Source organism: Muntiacus reevesi, chromosome 3 (assembly GCF_963930625.1).
Source record: "Muntiacus reevesi chromosome 3, mMunRee1.1, whole genome shotgun sequence".
NCBI lineage: Eukaryota > Metazoa > Chordata > Mammalia > Artiodactyla > Cervidae > Muntiacus > Muntiacus reevesi.
Window position 1 is genome coordinate 95,206,578 of NC_089251.1, and position 27,424 is coordinate 95,234,001.

Genomic DNA, 27,424 nt, shown 5'->3' on the forward strand with positions numbered 1-27,424 from the left:
AGTGCATCCGACTCATTAGCAGTATTTCACACTACATCTATTGCCCAGAGACACCTGGTACATCCACAGAAAGTGAATAATTGTGAGGACTGAATGAAATTACGGAGAAGGCAATGGCCACCCACTCCAGTACTCTTGCCTGGAAAATCCCATGGACGGAGGAACCTGGTGAGCTTCAGTCCATGGGGTCGCTAGGAGTCAGACACGACTGAGCGACTTCACTTTGACGCATTGGAGAAGGAAATGGCAACCCACTCCGGTGTTCTTACCTGGAGAATCCCAGGGACGGGGAGCCTGGTGGGCTGCCGTCTATGGGGTCGCACAGAGTCAGACATGACTGAAGCGACTTAGCAGCAGCAGCAGAATGAAATTAACACCCCGGATCAGAGAAGGTTTTGCGCAAGGAAAAGGCACAGCTGTTGACCTTTTAAAAGGTGAAATGAGACTAACTGGATCATCTGGAAACCAATTAGACTGAAGCAGGCAAAAGATATCCTGTTTGGCTAAAAGAGATACATTCTCTGGTAGAGGGGAGAAAGAGCTTTGTGTCCACAGAATGTGACATCAGGAGTTGGAATTCTGTGGATACAAGCTTTAAGGTTTCCTTTCTCTTGTGATGGCAGGGGACATTTTGAGGGCAGATGCTGAACCTGAATTAGAGAGAGGTTGGACTTTTCAGGTGCAAGAGAGCCTATAACTAGGTCTGACTGCCTCATGAAAATGTTTGTTATGTCTCTTGCAAGGCCATATTCTTCGAAAAGAAAATGGATTTTATACCTAATTCTATTTAGCAGTCTATGTGGCTATATGCTCAACTCAAATGAAAGCCATAATTATGCTGGAGTGGAAGGATCATGTACAGAGCCAAGTGTCCTTTCCACATCCAGCACATAAGGAAGGCAGGAACCGTGAAAAAACCTGAGCACTAACATGTATCTATGCAAATGCTTCATCTGTAAGGGACTGGTTGAACTAGGGACACCAGCTGTTACCTGCGGTGGGTGAAATTAACCGGTCCTTTGGGTGGAGGGTGTGAAATTGACCCAAAGGCCTCATTAGTAACGTTCTCTCACCACCAGATCTCAATAGCTGTGGAGCAAAAGGAGGTAATGTGTGCACCTTACAGCATCTCATATTTGATGCGGTAAACAGCAGAGAGACCAACAGTCAACCGGAGAATCCTAGTATCCTACTGTATTTCCAGGGCCTGTCTCAGTGCCTGGTGCTTGCTGGGGCTCAGTAAATATGCCAGTGTTACATAATCAGCAATGACACAGTAGGACCACAGGTTGGCCTTGAATAACAGTGAGCTCATCTCTCGGTTATTTCCAATCTCTGTGGAAATGGGAGGGCATCTTGGGAAGCTTCTTGGGTGGCAAAGAGCTACTATAGGATGGAGGCGGACATGCTCTCAGCTCTCACCAGCCACCAAAAAGGATGCCCACTGCGGGGGACCCAGGATCTGAGCACCCAGGCCAAAGCAAAGCCCATGGGGGCCTCACAGGGCCCCCACCCAAGTGGGTGCTACCTCTTCTCAAGACAACCAGAGAAGAAGGGCTGCCCTCAAGTTACCTTGGAGGAGGGCCCATGTCATTTTACCTTGTGGCTTCCTCTCTCCACCTGCGGGTCCTCCCTCACCTCTGCCTTTCCGCTTTCTCCATCAGCAGTGCTTCCTGGCACTGCCTGAAACCTGCCCCAACCTGTTCCTCGCCCACATGGCTGGCCTCCCATGCTTGCTCCATGAAGGGGCCTCTACAGACACTGTTCTCCTCAGCTCCTGTCTTGAGAGGGGCTGACGTGGGGTCAGGCTTTCCAGGTGGTAGAGTGGTGAAGAACCTTCCAGTCAATACAGGAGACCCAGGTTCAATCCCTGGGTCAGGAAGATCTCCTGGAGAAGGGAACAGCAACCCATTCCAGTATTCTTGCCTGGAGAATTCCATGGACAGAGGAGCCTGGTGGGCTACAGTCCATGGGGTCCCAAAGAGTCGGACACGACTGAAAGGACTCAGCATGCACGCACGATGTGGGGTCAGCTGTTTCCTGTTTTAAAGCAGCCAGTCCTTACAAAAGGACCTTCAGCTGAAAAGAGAAATAGGGCAGACAGCAGCCCCATCACTTAATTACAAATTCTTCCCACATGTCCGCCCATCCTATTACCTTCCTCCCAAAAAACCTCCCCGTTTCAGAACCAGGGTGATCCCTGGCACAGCTCAGCAAAGGAGAGTGGGTACCATCCAGGGTCGGCTCCACTGACCTGGTCAAAACTCAAGGCTCAGACTCTGCAATGAACATCCTGTGATGCCTCCACTGGAACTGCCCTGGAACTTTCCCCTGACACCCTGATGATGGGATCTCCCTGACAACTGCATCACAGTGCTGTCACATGGAAGGCACTCTCTGTGGACTGAGTCTTTGCTCTGCTTCCAGAAATGGTTGTCAAATGTACATGTGCTGTTAGTGCTGGTGCCTGGTTTCTTGTTTTTGACATTTTTAGAAATTTTGGTAGAATACACATCAGTTCAGTTCAGTCACTCAGTCGTGTCTGACTCTTTGTGACCCCTTGGACTGCAGCACGCCAGGCCTCCCTGTCCATCACCAACTCCCAGAGTTCACTCAAACTCATGTCCATTGAGTCGGTGATGCCATCCAACCATCTCATCCTCTGTCGTCCCCTTCTCCTCCTGCCCTCAATCTTTCCCAGCTTCAGGGTCTTTTCCAATGAGTCAGCTCTTCACATTTAGCTTCAACATCAGTCCTTCCAATGAACACCCAGGACTGATCTCCTTTAGGATGGACTGGTTGGATCTCCTTGCAGTCCAAGGGACTCTCAAGAGTTTTTTCCAACACCACAGTTCAAAAGCCTCAATTCTTCGGTGCTGAACTTTCTTTATAGTCCAACTCTCGCACCCATACACGACTACTGGAAAACATACATAGACCATAAAATTTACCATTTAATCATTTTAAAGTGTACAATTCAGTGGCATTAAGTACTTTTACTTGTGATGCGACTATTGCTACTATTAATCTCCAGAACTTTTTTATCATCACAAACTGAAACCTTGTATCCACTACACAATTCTCCATCTCTCTTCCCCAGCCCCAGTGTATATATACTTTATATATGATTCTTTGGTGATGAACAGGAAAGTCTGGCATGCTGCAGTCCATGGGATGGCACAACTCAGTGACTGAACTGATACAATTGTTAATATTGAATATATACTCTTTTAATATATACTCATTTTTAATATATACTCATTATTTAATATATATTTATTATGAGTATATATTTATTTAATATATATTTATATATATAATTATAAATTATACAATTTATATAATATAAAATATAAATATATTTATAATTATATATATTTAATATATACTCATTTAAAAATATATACTCATTTAATATATATTTATATGAGTATATATTTAATATATACTCATCATTTGATATATACTCATTTTTTAATATATACTCATTTAATATATACTCTTTTAATATATACTCTTTATCGTTACTCTTTTTAAAAAAACAATAGCAGTCTCAATCAGTATGGTAAATCAGCATGGTAAATCAGCATGGGTTTTGATTTGCATTTCCCTAACGACTAATGATGTTGAGCATCTTGTGCTTATTGGCCATCTGGATATCTTCTTTGGGAGAACAAAATTCTTTGCTCATTTTTTAACCGGGCTATTCTATTGTTCTTATGGCTTCCCTTCCCAGAAGGTAAAGAGTCTGCCTGCAATGCAAGAGACTTGGGTTTGATCCCTGGGTCGGGAATATTCTCTGCAGAAGGGAATGGCAACTAACTGCAGTATTCTTGCCTGGAGAATTCCATGGACAGAGGAACCTGGTGGGCTACAGTCCATGGAGGTCACAAAGAGTCAGACATGACTGTTCTTGTCATTGAGCTGTCCAATGTGTTTTAAATCTAGACGAAGAAGTCCTTCCTGGGACTTTGGAGCTGTCAGTGGCCCAAGTAACAGTGGCCTGACTGAGCCTGTGTCCCTGCCACATGCCCTACATTTATGGGCTGCTTAATACTTAAACACACATGCCAGGTAGAGAAGTGGGGTTAGGAGAGAGCAAACAACTGGTTTCACCGAAAGGTAGCAATTAAATAGTTCTTGAGGGAAGGACCGCCAAGGCAGGGCTGCAGGTCCAGGGGCTCGTCTAGGGCAGGGGGTCTCACTAGGCTCCAGTTCGAGTCGCCCCCACCTCCCCTCCCTCCAATTCCCAGCACCAGAGGTTCTCACCCCAGGTCGCAGGTTAGCATCACTAACCTCTGAGGAGCTTATAAAAGCGGGCTTGAGCAGGCCTTCCCCTCAAACCCCAGACCCTTGGGAGGTTGCATCTTTGAAACGTGCCGAAGTAACTCCAAAGCGCAGTCAAGGCTGAGGAGCACCGTTCATCAGATGCCCTGACCTGACTTGAACTCGGTGCGTGCACTGGGTTCTGTGTGTTGCAACCTTGTCTGATTGGTTGGAAGCGGGAGAGCTCCACGTGTATTTGTTCTACCGTCTTTGCATCCTGGGAGAGGCGAGGACACCGCCCCTCAAACCTTCCCAGCAGGCGCGGGGCGTGGCCCAAAGCCACCACAGGTTCGGGGGTCCCCAGACCCCCGCAGGCCCCCAGCCCAGCTCCCTACGCGTCCCCCCACGGCCCGCAGCATCCCCCCACCCCGCGCTCTCCAGCCCTCCTCCAATCTCGCGCCCCCCATGCGCGCCCCGCCCCCGAGGTCCCCCGCCCCTGCCTCGACCTCCACACGCGCCCTGCGGACCCCCGAGGTCCCCAGCACCTCGCTGCCCCCACGCCCCCGCGCGCCTCCTCCCGACCCCCGCGCGGGCGGTTCTAAAGTAAACACCAAGGAGCGGCGGCGGCCCGACGGTGCCGCTGCGGACTCGCCTCCTCGGCGAGTCCTCCGCCGCGGGCAGGTCTAGCCATGGCCGAGGGCGTACCGACCTCCCCGGTGGGCGGCGCGGGCGGCCGGGGCCTGCACAGCGGCATCATCCAGTGGTGAGCGGCCCGGGGGCGGGGGGCGCCCGGCGGGTGGGAGGGGAGAGCGGGGCGAGGAAAGGGGGCTCAGCTCCCTCCGCTGCTGCCCCTGGGACCTCCGGCCAAGTGCCGGGGGCCGCTGCCTGCGCCCGGGGCGAATAAAAGGCTCGAAAGGACAGCTGTTCACACGCAGGAAGGGCCAGCGCTTTCTAACGCTGGCGGGATGGGTCTAGACACACACACACACACACACACACACACACACACACACACACGATGGGCCCTGTGGTTTCCCACTTACTGCTGGTGGGATGGGACTACACACACACACACTATCGGTCATTTGGTTTTCCCACCTGGGGGCTCCCTTGTTGGCCTCTGTCACACACACGCACACCATGGGCCATGGGGGTCTCCCACCTGGGGGCTCCCCACGTTGGTCACACTTCCCTGCAGGAAGTAATCCAGCCCGCCCTGGAGGGGCTTGTTGGTGGGTCTGGGCTTCCATGTACGTGGAGAGCACCCAGCTAGGCCAGGAGAGGAGGTGTGTTTTCTGAATGTGCCGTTCCCCCTGGGAAGTTCTCTAAGGCAAAGCCGTTTTTTTAGCGCTGACAATGCGCTGCACATTTGCTTGTGAAGTTCACTTCTGGCTATTTAAATAGAGGAAGAAGAAACCTGAAGAAAAGCACTGCCAACCCTTGGGACTGATGAACTCGGGGGTTTGTAGCTCTTCCTAGGTAATAAAATAATTGAAACCAGCCCTAAAACCTTCCCTTTAGAAGGTGAACAATGCGTAGACAGCTGATTACTTCTCTTTTTAAGTTTTAAGGCGTATTTCTCAAGAAAGACTTTCTGAAAAGTTTCAGTAGGTGAGATAGAAAAATGAACAATGTGTTTGTGATTGGAACCCAAAAAGTCTTAATTGGTCACCGCTTTTCTCCAAAAGGAGATTCTTGATGTCTTTTCTCTGGCATAAGAGAGAAAATCAAGAGAATAAATATTTTTTAATGTTTTAAAATAATTTAAAAATATTGAAAACAATAACCACAGCACACACAGTATTTTCAAAGTGTTACACCGCAGGACTCTGCTTCTTTCACACTTACTCAGACCCCTCATCATATCAGCAACCTCCTTACAAAAAGGGCTCTGAGGAGGCCATTGTCAATTTTCAGGCCACCCTTTAGTCAATTAGACTTTCTAGGACTGGAAAAAGTCTAGAGACTAGAAAGAATGATTAGAGATTCAAAAACATACCTGGCCCTTCTCCTCGGGTCATCTGTAAACTGGTGGGATTCAGGATGCCCGCAAAGCTGGTGCCCTGAAAGCAGGATGGTGTTCAAGTCCTGTGTCACCAGTTCTGCCCCTGCAGGCCTGGGATCCCAGGGTGGGGCTGAGCTCTTCAAGCTTGGGAGGGCAGGAGGTGAGGAGGGGCAGAATTTTCCCAGGAGGACTGCTCTTTAGGCATCCAGTCTAGGAGGTGCTAGAGAAGACTCTTGAGAGTCCCTTGGACTGGAAGGAGATCAAACCAGTCAATCCTAAAGGAAATCAACCCTGAATATTCAGTGGAAGGACTGATGCTAAAGCTCCCATACTTTGACCACCTGATGCAAAGAGCTGACTCATTGCAAAAGACCCTGATGCTGGGAAGCATTGAGGGCAGAAAGAGAAGGGGATGACAGAATGAGATGGTTGGATGGCATGAAGAAATTAGAACCCTTGTGCACTGTCGGTGGAATGTAAATTGGTGCAACCACTATGGAAAATTATAGCGATTCCTCAAAACATTGAAAAGAGAACCACTGTGTTATCCAGCAATTCCCCTTGAAAACAAGGATTGGAACAGATATTTGTACCCCCGTGTTCATAGCAGCATTATGCACAATAGTCAGAGATGGAAGAGACCCCAGTGTCCCATCAATGGATGGATGGATAAACAAAATGTGGTCTATACATACAATGCACTGTTTTTCAGATATAGTAAGGAAGGAAATTCTGACACAGACAGCAACATGGATGAACCTTGAGGACATTATGCTAAATGAAATAAGCCAGTTCCAAAAGGATAAACACTGTATGATTTCACGTATATGAGGCACCGAGAGGAGTCAAATTCGTTGAGACAAAAAGAAGAATGGTGGTTGGCAGGGGCTGGGGGGCTTCCCAGGAAGTGCTAGCAGTAAAGAACCTGCCTCCCAATGCAAGAAACTTGAAGAGATGAGAGTTCGATCCCTGGATCAAGAAGGTCCCCTGAAGGAGGGCACGGCAACCCATTCCAGCTTGCCTGGAGAATCCCATAGACAGTGTAGCCTGATGGACAACAGTCCGTAGGGGTCACAAAGAGTCAGACATGACTGAAGTGACTTAGTATGCACACGCACACACACGGGCAAGGGGAGGGAATGGAGAGTGTTTCTGGCTGGTATAGAGTTTTAGTTTTGTGAGACAGCCAGAATTCTCTGGATGGGTGGTGATGTACTACAAGGCATCAACAATTTCACAGTAATGAGAAGATACTTAATGGCACTGAACTCTGCAGTTTAAAATACGCTTTATGTTATATATATTTTATCAGAATTTTAAACAATGAACAGTTAAAAAACAAACAAAACAGAACCCCTCCGTTTGTAACAGAGCCAGCCTAGCGTCCTGGAGGATGTTAGAAGATGGTCTTTGCAGATGTAGCCAGTTAAGAGGAGATCTCACTGGACTTGGGGGCACTGAGGGGAGCATCCGCAAGCCAAAGAAGGCCAAGGGTTCCTGGTGTCTGCAGCAGCGAGGAGGGAAGGACAGAGCACACGCTCCTCAAAGCCTCAGGAGGAACCGACTCGGCTGACACCTGGTTTCTGGACTTTCAGCTCCCCCAACTGTGACAGCATATATTTCTGTTGCTTAAAGCCACCTGGCCTATGGTGATTTGTTACCTAAGGAAATCAAGACAGGGTCAAAGCTCCCCTCCATCCCCATATGTTGACTTTTCCTCCTTCCACGAAGCAGATGGGATTAACAAGTGTGGCCTTTAGCTTGCAAGGAAAGTCAGTTTTGGCCTCAGTGTGCCTCATCCCAGAAAATAAGCCATAGGTCATCAGTAAGAAAGGAGATGCTTTGTTTGTAAAGTGTTAGTCGCTCAGTCATGCCCGACTCTTTGCGACCCCATGAACTGCCACCCACCAGGCTCCTCTGTCCATGGGATTTTTCCAGGCAAGGAGACTGGAGTGGGTTGCCATTTCCTTCTCCAAGGGATCTTCCCGACCCAGGGATCGAACCCGGGTCTCCTGAACTGCAGGCACATTCTTTACCAACTAAGCTACAAAGGAAACTCACATTGTTGGTAAATTCCCTGCTAAAAAATGCTTCTGTGTTTTAAGAACTGTGCTGGCTTTGCCAAGGAGGGAAAGTCAGTGGGATGAATTGGGAGATTGGAATTGACCCATATACATTACTGATAGTATGTATAAAATCGATAGCTAATGAGAACCTACTGCATAGCAGAGGGAACTCTATTCAGGGGTCTGTGGTGACCTAAATGGGAAAGAAATCCAAGAAAGAAGGGATATAGGTATACGTATAGCTAGTTCTTTACCGTCTGAGCCATCTAGTTTCAGTCCCTAGGTCAGGAAGATCCCCTGGAGAAGGAAATGGCTACCCACTCTAGTGTTCTTGCCTGGAAAACCCCAGGGACAGAAGAGCCTGGTGGGCCACAGTCCATGGGTCGCAACTAACACTTCATGGCCAGTTTACTTTGCTGTACAACAGAAACTTATGTAACTGTAAATCAACTACACTTCAATACAAATTAATTTTTAAAGATGAATCAAAATATAGTGGCTGCCCTAAGTCACTTGGGTTTAAAAGTTATGTAAACAACGGTTTCAGAGAAAGAGGGGAGGGGAGGGCTGTGCACACATGTCCCAGGTCACAGGCACATGGGCACTAGGAAGCCACATGGGCTCCAGCTGTCACCCCCAGGGGTGCTGACTCTATGGGGGGAGGGGGAGTGGCCTTGTTTTGTGTCCTGGTGAGTAAATAAACCTCTATGTCATAGTTACAGAGATCTTGGCGCTGCCACCTTTGTAAAGTCACCTGAAGCAGTGTCTGCTGAATGCAATAATTTGGGCTTCTTTCTAATATGCCTGCACACAAAAAAGATATAAAAGCAACAATACTGCACCATGTGGAAAGTCCAAAATCACAATCAACATATTGATACTTAACTCTGGGCTAAGCACAAAAGGGTACATGGCAGATACTGGCAGATGAGCCATTGCATTCATTCAATAAACTAAGCATATTTCATTTAGTTAGATCCACCCTTGTCTCTGACCCTTATCAAAGCGTCCCGCTCTAGAAACACTGATGCCAACCTCCTCTTCCTGCTCTTCCTCCCCACCCCACCCCCAGGTTGGTTGACAATTTCTGCATCTGCGAAGGATACAGTGTGCCTCGCTGCCTCATGTATGAGATATATGTGGAGACCTGTGGGCAGAATGCTCAGAACCAAGTCAACCCAGCCATGTTTGGGAAGGTATGTGTGAAGATAAAAATACAGTGTCCACTGAGTGAAAAAGTATGCAAGTTATTAATAATCGATGAGGAAATGCTGGAATTTATTTGGGTCTAAGTGGATATAACCGGCTTCACCCTGGAAACCAGCCAGATGGTTAGCCTACTTCCTCACACCTTCCCAAAGCCTTCCCATCCTTTGTCCACACTTCATAGTGAGGGGCCAGGAAAGGGAAGGGGTGGGGTTACATTCACCAGAGAGAACACAGGTCTGGCAGCCCCAGACACCCCCAGCACCCAGCCAGGCTTGCCGGGTCACTGTTCGCTGCATGGACGTGCCACAGCTCAGGACCCCACAAGCGCTAAGAGCTGCCTTGTGAGGTCAAACAGCTGATCCTTCCCACAATTTGCTCATATCTAGAGAACTCTTGGGTTCCCAAAGGTTTCCTCTGGAGGTGAAGAGCTCTGTCAGGGGCTTTGTTTAGACCACACAATACGCATCTAATGTTAGCGCAAGGATGGCCCATCTGAGACCCTCTATGTCCAACAAGTATTCATTGAGCAACTGCTACGACATGCACTGTTTTAGATGCCGAGAGTACAGCGGTTAACAGAGAACAGAGAGAAGTTCCTGCCTTCACTGCACTTATTATTTTTTAATTTAAATTTACTCTATTTATGTATTTATTTTGTCTGCATGTGGGCATTCTGTAGTTGCAGCAAGCCAGGGTTACTGTCTGCTTGTGATGCTCAGGTTTCTCAATGCAGTGGCTTCTCTTGTTGCAGAGCTCGGCCTCTAGTTGTGGCACATGGGTTTAGTTGGTCTGTGGCATGTGGAATCTTCCCGGACGGACCAAGGGTCAAACCCATGTCCCCTACCTTGGCAGGCAGATTCTTAATCACTAGACCACTGGGGCAGTCCTGCGTTTATTATTAATATATTATAGTTGCTGGAGACAGATGAAGAATATAAAATATATCGTCTATTAGACTGTGTAAATGCTAAGTAGAGTAGAAGGAGTAAAGGGTCCGTGTGTGTGTCTGTGTGCGTGTGTATACGGGGGTGTGTGTTAGGGGAAGGCCTGTAATTTGAGGGGAGGCAAGAAGTAACATTTGAGTCCAGACTTCCAGAAGATGAAGCAGTGACTATGGGGCTATATGAGCAAAGAGTAGAGCAGGCAGAGCCAATGTGAAAGATGCGAGGCAGGAGGGGGCTGACACAGCAAGGAGGCTGCAGTGGTTGGAGGGCAGAGACCAGGGAGAGAGGATCAGAGGCTCAACTCTGGGAGGTGGGAGAAGCCTAGGTGTGTAGGGGTCAAATCCTGGGTGTATTTGGAAGACAGCCAGTAGGATTTACTGATGGAAAGAATTAATAGAATCACAGAGCTTAATTGTTATTAAAATAACAATAATAACTTTCACATTGCATCATATTTACTTTCAATCTGGTTTTCAAGAATAGACAGAATTCACTCAAAGCAAGTTAAAAGGAGAATTTTGATTATTATCATTTTTTAAATTTTATTTTGGCTGCACTGGGTCCTCATGGTGGCATGTGGGCTTCTCTGATTGCAGCACTTGGGATTCATTGCCCTATGGCATGTGGGATCTTAGTTCCTGAGCAGGGATCAAACCTTCATCCTCTACATTAGAAGGTGGATTCTTAACCACTGGACCATCAAAGGTCTCAAAAGGAGAATTTTTTTAGAGGGATATCTCATTTAATCCAACTGCAAAAAGTTTGACCAGACCTCATGGAATCTAGTGCTGCCCAATAGAAATGTAATAGGAGCCAGATATATAATTTTTAAATATTCTAGATCCTCCTTTTAAAAGTTTTTAAGGTGAAATTAATTTTATAAGTTTTAAATTTCAACCCAAATATTCAAAATACTATCGTTTCAAGATGGAATCAGTATTTAAAACTCCCTGAGTTGTTTTGTCCATTCTTCATGCTTGATCTCAAAAATCAGATGCGTTATTTTACATGTTGCTGTTGTTCAGTCACCTAGTCATGTCCGACTCTTTGCGACCCCATGGACTGCAGCACACCAGGCCTCCCTGTCCCTCACCATCTCCCGTAATTTGCCCAAGTTCATACTCATTGCATCAGTGTTGCCGTCCAGCCATCTCATCCTCTGACGCCCTCTTCTCCTTCTGCCCTCAATCTCTCCCAGCATCAGGTACTTTTCCAGTGAGTTGTCTGTTCGCATCAGATGACCAAAATACTGGAGCTTCAGCTTCAGTATCAGTCCTTCCAGTGAGTATTCAGAGTCCATCTCCCTGAAGATTGGCTGGTTTGATCTCTTTGCTCTCCAGGGTACTTCCAGGAGTCTCCTCCAGCACCACAGTTTAAAGGTGTTAATTCTTTGGTGTTCTGCCTTCTTTACCATCCAGCTCTCACAACCGCACATGACTACTGGGAAGACCATAGCCTTGACCGTATGGACCCTTCCCATGTATAGCCCATCAATCAGACCAGCCCATTTCAAGTGCTGAGTGGCCACATGTGACTGGTGGGTCCCCTCTCAGACAACCTAGACTAGATTCTAAGTCACCAGGCATCTCCTCTCTCCCTCTGGTGTGTCTGTAAACCACAATGATGCTGCTTCTCCTTCCAGACCTGCTCCAGGCCCCATCCCAGAAGCCAGCTTCCTCCCCCGGTGTCACGATTTCCCACGATGGCTGCTTGTATGGTGCTTGCTTCCCAAGATGCTTTACTTGACCTTCTGCCCCAGGGCCTGACTCTTAATCTGCAAGCAAGAGAGGCCTGCAGGAAGGATGGGTGGGTGGGAGGAAACAGTTGGCATCTTTAATGCTTGGTCTTGTGACAGCCATCAGCCATGGCAGGTAGCATTAGAAGTCAAGGAACAAACCACAAATGACTAAGGTCAAGGTTCCCACAGCCTACTACAACGCTTGGGCAGTTGACTTCATTCAATTGACTTAATTCAGACCTCTTTCCACCTGTTATTCCCTCAAAATTATCCTTGTACTTCCAAAAGACCTTGGAGGTCACTGGTCCAACTCCATATCCAATGACAAGCCCTTCAAAGTCACCTCCAGCTGGGAGCTTTATATGAGAACAGAATGCCCTCTCGGGGCAGAGGCAGGCCTGGGACTCAGAGCTGTGAGGGGGCAGCGTGTTCCTATGCATCTGTTACAAGGAAGTGACTCTTCCCCTGGGCAAACAGTCCTTGCCCAGGATCCGTGCTTGGCAAGCAGAGCACAGGCAGATGGAAGGCCGCCTGGCTCCTTGCAGGCCTGGGGGCAGCTCACAGCCTGCAGGACCAGACCCCCACAGGAGCCCCCTAGCTGGTGCTGCAGTGACCTGGGGATAAGGAGCCTGCTCCTGGGCCACAGAGGTGTCAGTCCAGCTTCCCTCCGGTTTCCCGTCTTTCTTCCCTTCCTGTCTGCCGCCTTTCTCAGTGTTCCTCAGTGGACAGAGTGGAACTGGCTCCTGACATGCCCTCACCTTCCACCCACTCACAGCCTGATTCTCTCTGGTTCTTCTGTTCTTTTAAACAACGTGATAAGCATCTGTGAATCCACCACGCTGTAGGAACCATGTGGCCAGAAACCCCTCTCCCTGCCTTCCCCAGTTCCTGGGAACCATCAATCCCTTCATCATTATCTTGCCTTAAAATTTTTTTAAAAAAATTTTTGGCTGCATTGTGCAACATGTGGGAGCTTAGTTCCCCAACCAGGGATGGAACCCGCGCCCCTGCATGGGCAGCGTGGAGTCTTACCTGGACCACCAGGGAAGTCCCTTTCTTGCCTTTGAAAAAAGAATCTTAGTACATTTATATCATTTCTTTTTTTCTTAAACTTTTGATCCCCTTAAACCATGCCCTACCCCTCCTGTGACCTCTGGCAACAACCAGTCTGTTCTCTGTGATCAGTGAGTTTTTTTGTTTGTTTGTTTTTAGTTTTGCTTTTGTTTTGTCACTGTTTTTTAGATTCCATGTATAAGCAAGATCATACAATCTTTGGTGTTCTCTATTTGACTTTTTATGGATTGCATTTCTTTTAAAAAACCCAGTTTTAATTTTTGTGGCTTGAACTTTTTTTAGAAGGAAGATCATGTTATGTATCATCTTTGGGGACTTGTTCCACTTACTCTTACATTAAGACTCCTCTGCATTCATTTGATGGCTGTGTAATATTTCAGTTGACTCGTTCGCTCTCCTGTTGATGAGCATTTGGGTTGGTTCCAGTTTTGCTGTTGTGAACATTCACATGTGTCTGCTACTTTACACGTGGAGCTGTTCTCTTGGGTGTGTGCCTGGGGGTGAATTTGCAAGCCGATGGGTTCTTTGACATCATTTTCTGAAATAATGGCTCCTACTGGGCTCCCATGGGCAATTCAGTGAATTCCAGTGATGTTTCCAAAGCACTGATATTCACTTCTCCACTGAATATTCTTGGCTCCCAACTTTTAACTTCCCTGCCCATTTGTTTCATTATGACTTCAATTTATTGGTGTTTCTCTTCAAAGATAGGTTCCCCAGGGGTACAACTCAGTGTCTCGGGAGGGCTCAGGATGAAGCTTTTATTTTTATGTTTTTTTTTTTTACTTTTTTGGGTACTAACCTTTTTATCCTTTGCTGCCATTATGTTGGTTTAAAGCTTGTGGTCAGCAAAAGTAACCCTTCACTATTTTTTTTTCACACGAATTAGAAGGTGGCTCAGTGATAAAGAATCCACCTGCCAATGCAGGAGACACAGGAGATTCGGGGTCAATCCCTGGGTTGGGAAGATCCCCTGGAGTAGAAAATGGCAACCCACTCCAGTATTCTTGCTGGGAAATCTCATGGACAGAGAAGCCTGGTGGGCTACAGTCCTGGGGGTCACAAAAGAGTCGGACAACACTGAGAGACTGGCCACAGGCCTCCCAAAACTGCTTTGTAAACTGTAAAACACTCCAGATAAATAGAATATTTTGTCCTTGTTATCAGATTGTTGTCAACACAGATGGGTGTTGGAACCCAAGAGTGGCTGTTTCCTTATTCCAAGTTGTAGCTTCTTAGTTCTGACCTGCTGAATCTTCTAGACTCAGAGTCATCCAGCCATGTCAACTGCTGAAGCTCACACGTATCCCTCCCTCGATAAATCAAAAGTGATGTGGGCACGAACGAGGTGTTAGGTCTGGAGCTCCCTGGATGTCTCTGGGTGAGGTTTTCCAACCCACCAGGAACTCCCCAGCTGTCTTATCACTCAGCCCACATTTTGCCCTTTCATCACTCAACACACTGGGACATTTCCTCTAAGGCTTTTGAGTCTGGGCATCCTAGCACTACAGCACTTTCCTTATCTGGCAGCCTTATCAGATGGGAGTGGGGCGACTTGAGCTTGACACATTTGGGCTCTGGATCATCCCTGCCTCCTTTTTTAAGAAACCTCAGGCTCCTGTTCAAAACCTGTCTTCGATTTTCTTCTCAGTTGTTTTTCCTCCAGGGTGGTCCCACTGCAGTGTTCTGAAGGAAGTGTGAAAAAGCCTCTGGTATGCGATGGAGGGCATTTGTCCAGCATTTTTGATCTTCCGACTTCCCTTCAAATCCATCCCCCAAGACATTGGGGTCCTGGCTTTCAGTTCCTGTTGGGAATTTGCCCAGAGAATGAGCCAGTTTGGTGGTGCTGGTCTTGGAAAGGGACTCTGAGTTGCTGAATATGTGACTCAAAGAAGGGAGAGGAAGGGGAAAAGGATGTGATCCCAAAGCTTGTTTACAAGAGAAACAACAAAATACCCACTTCTCACTTCCTGCCTCCTCCCCTGGGAATGGAATTGATTCCAGGTTCCACACAAGTTCCTGTGCAGATGTTGGGGTGTTTCTCCTTCTGCTCCACAGTCCCGGGTACATGACGGGTCATCTCACTCCCAGTGCAAGTAACAGGCTTACATGGATGAGGAAACTTCCCAAACGCTGACTTCCTTTTTTTTGAAGTAACATTTCCTGATGCTTTTCTGATTATGAAATAATACATTCCCTTAATAGAAAATGTGGAGATTCGAGAAACGTGTACTAAAGAAGGCAAATGTTGGCCATGGCCTCATTGTCCAGAGATGCAGCCTGACCTCCCTAGAAATCCTTGGGCATACAAAGCCCCATTGTCATGCTAGTTTGCCTGAGGGTACCTGTCTAACAAGGTCCAGCCCCATGTGACATCCACGCTCTGAGCTGAGGTTAAAGTGGAATGGTTTCCCCAATCCTCCAGCAAGGCTTCTCATGAGCAGACTACTAGGAATGGGGACCTCCTTTTCCTCCCTCCCCTCTCCCGCCACCTCTCTGGGTTTTGGGAGAAGTAAAAGTGGATGAAAAGTTTCTACCACACATCATCACATTTGGGGGCTAGGCAGACCCTTGTCTCCCGGTTCCCCCGGTGGCTTCTGCAGGGCAACCCTTGAGAATATTCTAGAATGCATCCCTGGCTTTAGTGAATGACTCATTCCAAAGCCTAACTGCCCATCCTGGGTCCTTGCTAGGCAGAATCTGGGGCCTCTCACCTGTCAGCTCTTTTTTTTAATGATTTTTTTAAATGTAGACCTTTTTTTTTTTTTTTTTAAGTTTATATTGAACTTGTTACAATAGTGCTTCTGTTTCATGTTTTGGTTTTTTGGCAGTGAAGCATGTGGGATCTTAGCTTCCTGACCAGGAATCAAACCCGCACCCTCTGCATTGGAAGGTGAACTCTTAACCACAGGACTGCCGGGGACGTCCCCTACCTGTCAGCTCTTTATCTTTATGTGGCCAGCGTCTGGCTATGGAAGCTTCTCAGCCATTCTTGTCTTGAATAGGCTGTGGGTGTGTTGGAGCCAGGGCAGCGACCAGACGCCTCGGCCTGCCCCCAAGGCCACTGGCCAGCTGTCTCTCGCTGACTTGGAGTCCTGTGCCCAAGCCAGACATTGAACGCAGGGGCCTCAACATCAGTCCTTGACGCTAATTCTTGAGTCTTCTTCCCCAGGGTCTGAGGTGATTGGACCACCCCATCCTACCCACTCTTCACAGGTCGAGGGGTGATCTGAGGGAGCCCCGAGGGAGAGAGGCTCTGAGGGAACTGTGAGCAAGATAAGGTCTGAAGGAGCCCTGAGCGAGCAAGGCTCTGAGGGAGGGCTGGGGGAGGGAGAGTCTGGGGGAGCTGGAGTGAGGGAGGGTCTGGTGGTCCAAGGGAGCTGTGGTGAAGAGAGGCCCTGAGGGAGCGCTGAGGGACAGCGGGTCTGAGGGTCTGAGGGAGCTGTGAAAGAGAGAGCCTCTATAGGATCTCTTGATGAGGGGTTTTTTTGAGGCAGCTCTGAGTGAGGGAAGCTCTGAGGGCGCTGTGATGAAGAGGCTCCGAGGGAGCGCTGAGTGACGGTGGGTCCTCGGGAGCGCTGAGTGAGGAAGGGTCCTCCGGAGCTCTGAGTGGAAAAGGGTGCGAGGGTGAGGGCGCTCTGGAGGTTTGTTGCTCTGAGTTCTGAGGAAGAGAGGGTCTGAGGGAGCTCTGAGTGAGGGTGGGTCTGAGGCAGCTGTGAGGGAGGGAAGCCCTGAGGCTCTGAGGAGCTCTCTCCTGTCACTTATGTTTCCGTCAGTTTAGGTTCTTCTTCCTTGATTTGGCCTCGTGACTTTGGTGTTAATTGTGCCAGACCTAAAGCAATTATACTCCAATTAAAATATATGTAAAGTAACTATGGAAAAAAATAATGTTCCAGACCTGCCCTCCCCTCCCTTTCTGAGCCTCCACACCCGGTCTGGCGTGGGCGGGGGAAAGTGAGGAAGCCTTCCTGTAGGAAGAGGTAGGGTCTGAGGCAGACAAGGAGAAATGTTTCATGACACTCCAATCCTCCCACTTGGAAGCTGAGAATAAAAGAGAGAGGCAGGCAGACCCAGAGACATAGACAATATGGAAGAAATCATCACATGGCCGCCTGGAACATCCTGCCTTCCTGCTCTGTCGTTTTGTAATTTTACCAGGATACGGGATTTCCCTTTTCAACAGTCATGCACTTGGATACTATGTTTGTCACGGACCTTTAGACAGAACAGACTTCTGGTTTTTTAAAAATGTAATTGGTCATAGATATGATATCAGTGCTAACAGAATGTACATGAGAAAGATAGTGGGTAGGGAGGGAGGTGGGAGGGAGGCTCAGGAGGAAGGAGACCATACGCATACTGAGGGCTGATTCATGTCGATGTTTCACAGAAACCAACACAGTACTGTAAAACAAGCATCCTTCAGTTAAAAAGAAATAGTTTTTTTTGTTTAAAGATAGTGGGGATGGGGACTTCCCTGGTGGTGCAGTGGTTAGGACTCTACCCTCCCAATGCAGGTTTGATCCCTGGTCGGAAAACTAAGATTCTACAAGTCACTTGGCATGGCCAAAAATAAATTAATAAATGATGGGGAGAGGAAACATTGAGTCAGAAATAACTCTCATTTAATATTTTGTAACATTTGCTAGCAAAATCTTTCAAATGAAAAGTAAATGAGAGCGGCAGAGCGGAGCGGAGCTGCGAGGCGCCAGCGCGGAGCAGGCGGGTCGGCGGGCGCGAGGCGGAGCGCGGGCGGCCAGGAAAGCTCTAGGGCGGACGGCGGCGGCGCGAGCGCTCGGCCCGGGCCTGCGGGAGCCGGAGACCGCGGCGGCGGCGGCTGCTGCCGGAGGAGCCGAAGGGACACCGCCCTGCCCGCGCTCTGCCTCAGGCCATCGCTGCTCCCCCGGGGCCCCGCGAGAACTCGCCTCTGTGAAGTGTCACCATGTCTGACCGGAAGGCAGTGATCAAGAATGCAGACATGTCTGAGGACATGCAACAAGATGCCGTTGACTGTGCCACGCAGGCTATGGAGAAGTACAACATAGAGAAGGACATTGCTGCCTATATCAAGAAGGAATTTGACAAGAAATATAACCCTACCTGGCACTGTATCGTGGGCCGAAATTTTGGCAGCTACGTTACACATGAGACAAAGCACTTCATCTATTTTTACTTGGGTCAAGTTGCAATCCTCCTCTTCAAGTCAGGCTAGGTGGCCACAGTGAAGGTGTCAGTGGCGGCGGCAGCAATGGCAAGCAGTCAGCGTTGCTGGGACTGTTTTGCACTGGGGCCAGCATCAGGATGTCCTCTCCAATGGCTGTGCTACTGCATGGACTGTATACTCGATTTCATGTGTATGTCGCAGTAAACAAAACCAAACTTCTTTCTGTTTAGTTGCCTGGGGAAGAAGGCTGCTTTATGTTTATTTTTCAAGACTTAAATTTTTTTTTTTTTTTTGGTTGTATTGCACTAGGAAATCTCTCCCACTCCTCCCTTTTCTCTTTCTCTCCCTATACAAATAAAAAGCCCTCAACAAAGCCTGTAAGACTAGGAGGGCTGGGGGAAAGAAATAGGTTTCTGGAGGTGGAACTAAAACTGCAGCTGCCTCTTCCTGGTGGTGGATGCTGCTTTAGGAGGGCCAGGGAGGCTGCGGGAGGGACAGTGTTAGGATTGACAAGGAGAGAGGGATAGGACGGAGGGTAGGGGGATTGATCTAGTACCAGGGAGAATATTCCACTGAACTGTGATTCCACGGCTTGGGGCAGGGGTTGGGGCTGGATTCTTTAAGGGGCCCTGAGACGTGTTTGTCTGTGGTGTGTGGGACTGGGGAGCAGACTTGTCTTGCTGTCTTTGTCAGAAGAGTTTGTAAGTAAGGGCTGTGTCTTTGTGGATTACCTTCTTTTATTCTTCCTGCCAGAGCTCATGCTTGGAGGATGTTGAGGGTAGGATTAGCTCGATTTTGTTTGTTTGTTTTGTTTTCATTCTTCCCTCCTTCTGTCTGCTCCCTGCTTAGCCCTTGGTTTTCTCATTCCTCTGGAGTTCTCTTAGAGCAGCCCCTGTTAGTTGGCTGGCAAGGGAATTTCTGATGACTAGTTCTTAGTTAGGTCTTAGCAATCAAACCAAATCAATGTTTCCCTTGATTTTCCTCTGTATATGTGTGTGAATGTGTGTGTGTATCTTGGTTTGGGGTAGAGGGGAGGGAGGGGCAGGACTGTGGAATCTCTCGGGTATATGAGTAGATAAGTGGACCTATGTTAACCTCTGGGGCATCTGTTTTGGGGGTGAGTATAGGTATCACCCCCCTCAACCATCTGGCCTAGACACTGCTTGCCCTATGGCCATCTGCTCCCAGGAGGGCTTTAGGAGGATAGCCCATTATGAGGTGGCCATGCTACCATCTATTCTGGAGCCTAGTCTCAGTGATGAGGGAAAGTGACTTTGTGAATGGTGGCAGCCTCTTGTGGGAGGCAGGATGGAAGTGATAAAGGGCTGTTGAGGGGCTTTGGGGGAACTTCAGAGGAGGTCAGTCTTGCAGTGGTGAAGCCAGGAATTTGGGGATGGAGCAGGGTCACTAGTGGTAGGAGATTCCAAGGGGAGTGCTGGGAAAATCTTATCTGTGGATCAAAAGGGATGGGGTGGGGGATGGGGCGGGGGGGGGAAGTCATTGCTGATTGAGCTATTGATTCTTATAAATTGCATTGAAAACTCTCATGTGTAGGGTTGATCCTGTGGGGGGTTTGGGATTTAGCTCATTCTCTTTTTCTTCCAAGTCCATCCTTGGGGTTGGTAGGGAGGCAGGAGAATGCCCCCTTCCCAAGCCTTTAGTGTGTACTGAGCTTTCTTTTTGATGCTGACAGGGGAGGGTGGGGACTTGGATGGTGAGTGAGTTCCCCATATCAAATCGTTTGGTGGGCACAATGCTGAGTGCTTGATTTTAGGTTTTATTTTTTTATGAATGTCTAGATCTGTTTCCCCCTGCCCTCCCAGACTTGTGTGGCCAGTTGGAAATGTCTAGTTTGTGTTCATCTCTCCCTCATTTCTGGAGCTGGGGCTGAGACCCCGCCACATCTCCTGTGCTCTGCATCCACGCCTCTTTTGGACATTAAAGGTCAATTGATGCACTTCTGATCTGTTGGGTTTCTTTGGGGGTTGAAGGGGGATGGCTTGGTTGGTGGCAGTGGTGCCACAAAGGGGTGGGGTGGGTATATAGTGTGGAGCAGAATGGGGCTAAAGAGATACTGATTGGTCTGAATCTGGTCTTAGTTGGAGGGCCAAGGCTTGGGGCCCTTAAGTGAAGGAAAATAACCAGCAGCACTCACCCACAAGATTTCTTGGGTCATTGGTGGAGATGGTTTGGTGAGCTGCATTTCGATTCTTCTGTATGATAGATTCTGAGACTGGAAGACCATGTCTTTTAGCTAAATCCTTCTCTAGCCATTCAGGAATGGAGAAGCTGAGGGCCTTTAGCAAGATGGAACCTGAGTGGTTCTCTGGCTCCTGGGTTATCTGCTTGTCTCGCTTGGGGCTCCTCCCCACATACACCTGGAGAAGCCAGCAGTACTGAGATGCTTCTGGGAATAGCTGCCCAGGCCGTTTGTCTAGGCTTACGGCTATAATCCTTGTGGAGGGTGTTAGGGAGCAGAGATGCTTTATACTCATTTCTGTTCTCATTCACTGAGAAACATTTGAGTTTTATACTTAAGCCTAAGATGCTGTTCACAAAGAATAAAACAGGGAAGTTCTTGTCTTTTGTGACATGTACATTCTAGTGGACAGAGCTGACATACACTGAAAAGCCAGTAGTGATGAATAATAGTAGAGTTAGTCACTCAGGTGTGTCTGACTTTGCGACCCCACGGACTGTAGCTTGTCAGGGTCCTCTAACCATGAGATTCTCCAGGCAAGAATACTGGAATGGGTATTCCCTTCTCCAGAGGATCTTTCCGACTCAGGGATTAAACCCCGGTCTCCTGCATTGCAGGCAGATTCTTCACCATTTGAGCTACAGGGAAATAGTGATAAATACTATCAAGGAAATGAAGTGGGCAATGAGCTGTTGGTGTTGGGAGTTAGGTAGGTCAAGTTCCTTCACATAGGAAGTTTATGGGCTGGATCTTAGGGAGAAAAACCTCCAGGGCAGTGAGGTCCTAAGGAAGTAATAGGGGGGACTCTAGAACCTCAATTTCTGTCCCTACCTTTGCTGGTTTTGAATAATTTGACAGAATTGGAGTTTGAGGGAGGAGACTGAGGCCACGGTCCACAATTTATCTATGATGGGTGCCTCGGGGGTTAAATCCCTCATCCTGATGGGAGGGGCAGTCTAGGTGGCAACTATGTACAACGCACTCCGGCACAGGTAGGTAGTTGGTGCTCACCTAGGTTAATCCTGCAAGACTCCTGATGAGCCCCTACCCACTGGGACCCAGGAGGGTCGCACGGGAGGATGGACTACAAAAGGGCTGTGGAAAGCTGATGGGAGCTGTGGCAGAGGGATGCAGCCACTGTCAGAACTGTGGCTAGGCTGAGAAAGCTGGAACATCAGTATCCCATTTCTTTCATCCTGTACTCCATTTTCTGGGGCCTCCTTTTGGCTGAACCTAACAGAAAGGCAGCAGATGGCAAGGATGACCCAGAGATCCAGTCTAGGGGTCAGCCCCCCCTCTCCCCAGGGAACATAGCAGGAAGAAGAGTAGAGAATGAATCCAAGAAAGGCAAACCGAACCAGCATGGTAGGAAGTTCTGTTTCCCTTGACAATGTGTCTTGTCTCTCCCCAGAGCTCAAGTGTTCTCTAGCTTAGACCAGAAGTGTGGCTGTTTCCCAAACTATCCCTTCCTTCAGGTCCTTGTTCAAACACCCTCTTAGAGGGGCCTACTGACATCCTATAGGAACAGTACCACTCCCCGATCATTATTAACCTTACCCAGTTAAAGTCAGCCCAGCACCTGCCAGTGTTTGATATTCATTAATTTATTAATCTTTCACAAGTAGAAAATAAGCTTTTTGAGAGCAGAACCATTTCTTCTCTTTCACTGCCTTATGTTCAAGCTCCCAGAACAGCATCTATGCTGTAGGAAATACTTGATAAATGTTATTGGTAAAATGAAAAAAAAGTGCAAGCAAACATGGGCAACCTGGCTTTTCCTGAAGAGACTTTAGCCTTTGGTTTGACTCCCACTTGCTGGCAAGCCCTGGAAAGCTGCCAATGGGTTACTCCCCAAGTGTGTTCAGCCATTCTTCCTTGGCAGCTGTGGGAGAATGAGTGTTCATAAAGTACATTTTATTTTTAAAGCATTTCAGTTTATGCTACTGAAATGCCCTCTGAGCTAGACCCCAGCAGTCATTAGCCACATTTTTGGATAAGCAAACTGAATCAGGGAGGGCGAATGACCTGCTGAAGCACACATAGCTGGTAGTGTTACTAGTGCTCAGACACTGACTTAACAAGGGCTGACCTAGGTTTGACAGCAGTTGTCTCAAGATACTCCTTGAGATTTAGGTCCAGTTCTCTGAGTTTAGGACTGAATGCCCTTTTTCACTATTATTCCCTTTCCTAGTCTCTACTTCAGCAAGGGCAATGAGGATAATTCCCAGGCCCTCCTGTCTCTTCATTTCTCTTGTCTGCTAAGCACTGAGGAGCTGTCCCTTCTAGAAATTTCATGAGAAGGGTTAATGAGTCTTGTAGATTTAGGAGAGAGCAGACCCCCAGAGTTCTGAACTCTCAGGCCTCCCCTGAACTAAAGGTACAGCTTTCCCACCATTCTGGTAATGAGGAGTGACCTGTCACCTGTTGAGCAGGTCCTGTGTGCCTTTATGTACATCTTTGTGACACCAGGGGCTTGGTGTCCACACCAGTGTACGTGTATACTCCTATGCATAGACGGCTGCCGTGCCGATATAGAGAGATTCCTAGGAAAAGGCCAAGGAGGACCCAAGTCCTTGTGTCTCTCCTCCCTTGCTTTATCCAAGCGATGTATAGTTTGTAATGAGACTGCTGGACACTGCTGTCTAGGGCTTTAGAGAGGCCAGTGTGGTGTGGACAGAACCTAGGACTGAGTCCCACCTCCTACATTTAACCACTGTATGAACTTTGGCAAGTCATTTGACTCTGAAGTTCAATTTCTTCATCTGTAAGATGGGGATAATACCTATTTTCCCTAAAGGGTGGTTATGAGTATCAACTGACATGTATGTGAAAGTGCTTTGAAGTTGGAACATGATGATGATGAAAATAGTGGTTTTTAGGGTCAGTGATTATGAATCTTGGGGAAAGAACAAAGGATTCTGGGAAGTCAGGCCCCCCAAATCTCCCCTCACATCTCATTCTACTGGCCTTTTCCCACGTTGTCCTATTGCATCTGTATTATAGAGAAGGAAATTAAGGACCAGACAGGGAAAGAAACTTACCTAAAATCTCATGGATGTTTGGAATAATTGGGATGTAGAACTTTCCCCTACTGTGAAATGCCTTCTACTTGGTGATGGTATACAATTCAGTGGTTTTTAATATACTCAAAGAGTTATACAACTATCACCATTATCTAATTCCAGAATGTTTTCATCACTCCTCAAAGAAACCCACTTGGAGTCACTGTTCTTCCTTCCTCCACAACTCCTGTAAACCCCTAATGTATTTTCTGTCACTGTGAATTTGCCTTGTCTGGACATATCACATAAACGAAATCATAATTATATCACATAAATAAAAGGTGGCCTTTTGTGTCTGGCTTCTTTAACTTAGCATAATGTTTTCAAGGTTCATCTGTGTTGTAATATTTATCAACATTTCATTCCTTTTTCTGGCCAAGCAATGTTCCATTATCTTTTGTTTAATGTATTCATTTGTTGAGTGACTTTTGGGTTGGTTCCACTTTTTGCCTATTGTGACTAGTGCTGCTATGAACACTGACATTTAAGTTTTTGTGTGGACAGATGTTTTCAGTTCTTTTGGGGCATCTTTTAATTTTTTAATGTCAGTTTACTTTTCTATTTTTAAAAAATCTAAATTGATGTCAGCAAATTCCCGTAAAGGGTCAGATAGTAAATATTTTAGGCTTTGTGGGCCATATGATGAAATGTAAAAAAAAAAAAAAAAAGAAAAGTAAATGAATAAATTTTAAAATGAAAATGCCAATCCCATTGGAAAAAGGAAACTAGCATGATGGACTGTTTTGCAGTGTTCGTAATTCCCTGTTTTTAGGGGATTTTTAATGACAAGGGGAAATGTTTACAGTACAAGGTAGAGGAAGAAAGTGGGAAGCAGGGCTGCTAACACAGGAATTGGGATAATGCCCGTGTTTCCAGTGTAGACTTGCAGAAACCACTTGCACAGTGAGGCTTTGGGAAAAAGTCAGGCGTGAGCTGCATTGGAGTTTACGTGGTGGTTTCCTTGGAGTGGTGTGTTTCCTTCTTTATACTTGTCTGGTTATTCCAAATTTCACTTATTTATATTTTCTTGATGATTAGAAAAGAGGGAATACAGTTTAAACTTGGCAAGAGATGAAGCTGAAAGCTCTATTTCTAAATTTTCAAATTGCAACTTCAAGTCTAACTTATTCTTTTAGCTCGTACGCTTGGTTTTCCCTGATCTTGGCACCCGGAGGCTGGGAACGAGAGGCAGTGCCAGGTAGGTTGATCATTTTGGTTTTATTCTAAATGTTAAAAACATACATTCTGAAAAATCACAAAATGGATGACCAAAAAGTGCAAAACTAAACAAACTATAAATATCAACTCTTCCCAAAGAATTCCCATAATTAGATGAAATTCCCGGTGCCTGATACAATTCAGGTGATGCCAGAACCGAATTTGAGTCTCTACCGTCTTAAGAGATTCTGTTCAAGTACAAAAGTCACAGTGTATTTTTCTGTTTCAACACTCTCAGTGTTTAGACACTGAGAGTAAATGTCTGATAGTTAAGTAATGATAGCCCTAGAACAATAAAACTATTTTAATTACTCTTTGAACTAAAATTGCTAAGTGTTCCATCTAATTCGCATATTTGAATTATATTCAAGAGACTAAGGTACCCAGGCGATATTTTTAACACAAAAGGAAATTCCAGCATTATCTGGTACGTCCTGTTATAATTATCACTCAGTTGTCATTGTTACTTGTTGTTTGTTTTAAATCAAGAAAAATCAGGAGAAATCAGTGAGAACAAGAAATCACTAAGAAGGGACAGAAGCCAAGTTAAGGGAAGGGCTTGCCACCCATGAAGGAGTTGAAGGCTTGGGAAGTGTTTGCCAAGTTAAGCATTGGGCAATAATTAATTTGAAAAAAAAGTTTTGTTGGGCTGCCATGAGCCCATACAAGCTGCTGCCTTTCCTGGGCTTAGCAGAGGAAGAACCAAACTTCCTTCTGGGGGTTTGAGAACCTGAGTCCATTCAGCAGAGGAAACACTGGCGTTGGTCTGCATTTCTTTGAGAAGGTCGATGGCAGAGACGACAGGAGGCTTTCCCTGTGGCATCTCTCAGATTCAAGTGTCATAAGTCAGGAAAGCAGAGGAGGACATACGCGAGCTTGTTTCAAATCCGGTGCATGTGAGATAGTATGAAATGGTCCACCTACCAGAGCCCGGGCAGGCTGAGTGGCTGATTAGCTTTTCCTTGATAAATGGGGTCAGTGATGAAACCCAGAGGACAGCTCTAAGTCTTCCTTGGCTAGTCTGTCCTGTCTCTTCTCTAAAGCCCACTTAGTGGTTGGACACCATCTTTAAGATGCTTTATTAAGATGGTGTTTAAGACCATGTTTATTTTTCAGGTATCATTACGACGGAATCTGTATCAAGAGAAGTTCTTTCTTCTATGCCCAGTATTGCTACCTTCTGGGTGAAAAAAGGTGTCCCAGGTTAGTAACTGTCGCTTAGGTATTTTGGTCATAGGTCACAGCCTGATTCGTATTAGGACCATTTGTACTTGAGTTGACTCGAACTGGCTCTTTGGCTGTTGTGCCAGTCATCCTTCTTAAGGCTGGAAACGTGCCCATCACATCAGCATGCCCCTGACATGGGCAGCGCCAATCTCTGCCAACATCGTCTGCCAGAGAAATGTCTACCGCCTTCACTTCCTCAGTTACGGTTCATTTTCACCATCATCTCAACAGCCAGGGCCATCTTGCACTGTCTTTTTTCTTCTCCTCTGTCACGTTTGACAGAATTGGCCACGTCCTTCTTGAAATTTCCTTTAGCCCTCAGGACTCTGCGTCATCCAGTCCCTTCCCTAGAATGAGCCCTTCCTGGTCTCCTGACCTCTCCCCTCCCCACCAGGGCAGGCATCTCCCAGAGACCCGAAGCTTCATGATTAATGATGTTTTTCCTACACGTTGACCCCAAGACACCACATTCTTTTCTGGCTTTCACCTACCGCACCCTCCATGGACGAGTCCTCCTTCTGAATCACTTCTCCTGCTCCTCATCTCACCCACCCCCGGGGATGTTCTGTTTGGCCGTCTTCTGGATGTTTCCATCCAGAGGACCCACTGGTACCTTCCACTGAAGGTGGAGAAATTTAACTTAATTCTCTCCCTCCCGTCACCTCTGCCTCTTGACGTCCTCATTTCCATCTATGATCCCAAGAGATGGAACCTATGTAGAGGGTCACCCCAAAGCCCTCCCTGACTCCCTCGGGTCACAAGTCCTGTTAATTGTCCCCCCTTCTGGGTCTCCTGATGGCTCTTTCTGGTTACAGGTGTTTCCTATATGTCCTCATCATCAAGATTATTTTCATGGGTCCTGTATAAACTCCCTCTCTTCACCTCACCACTATCTGAACACAGCCATGAGACTAACCTGCCCCCCATTCTTCAGTTTTTCTCTTTCTTGCTCAGAAATCTCAGGAGCTTGCTCTTACCTCCTGCGTAGAGCCTACAGCCCCCTCTTCCCAGACTGGTGTCCGTCCCCAGCTCCTTCTGTAGGCACTTCTCATCCACGTTGCCATTTTCTCCCTAATGCACAGCCTTGGTTTCAGCCATGCTTGCTTTGCTCTGAGGACATCAAATGCATGTCTGTCTTGGCTCCCATCATCCCTTCCTTGCAAGACGTCATACCTTCTCTCTCAATCCAACTATCAATCCAACCGCTTGGATGAATCCCCAGGGAATTACAGAGTGGAAAAAACCATCTCA

General features: G+C 47.2%; 2 protein-coding genes across 2 annotated transcripts in view; both read left to right on the forward strand.

The window, feature by feature from the left end:
* Nucleotides 1–9,461: 9,461 nt before the first annotated feature.
* The window catches only part of RFX8 (regulatory factor X8), a 53,504-nt gene continuing 35,541 nt past the window's right edge, over nucleotides 9,462–27,424 (forward strand). Inside the window, exon 1 of the mRNA XM_065928865.1 lies at nucleotides 9,462–9,533. Within this exon, the coding sequence (XP_065784937.1) occupies nucleotides 9,462–9,533 (72 nt within the window). The remainder of the gene's footprint in view (nucleotides 9,534–27,424) is intronic.
* LOC136164561 (dynein light chain 2, cytoplasmic) lies at nucleotides 17,987–20,423 on the forward strand. Its single transcript, XM_065929704.1, has one exon. The coding sequence runs from the start codon at nucleotides 18,245–18,247 to the stop codon at nucleotides 18,512–18,514; it is 270 nt and encodes an 89-aa protein (XP_065785776.1). The 5' UTR covers nucleotides 17,987–18,244; the 3' UTR covers nucleotides 18,515–20,423.

Coding starts and splice junctions, on each gene's coding strand:
- LOC136164561 (XM_065929704.1), top strand. CDS start 18,245: ATGTCTGACCGGAAGGCAGTGATCAAGAATGCAGACATGTCTGAGGAC.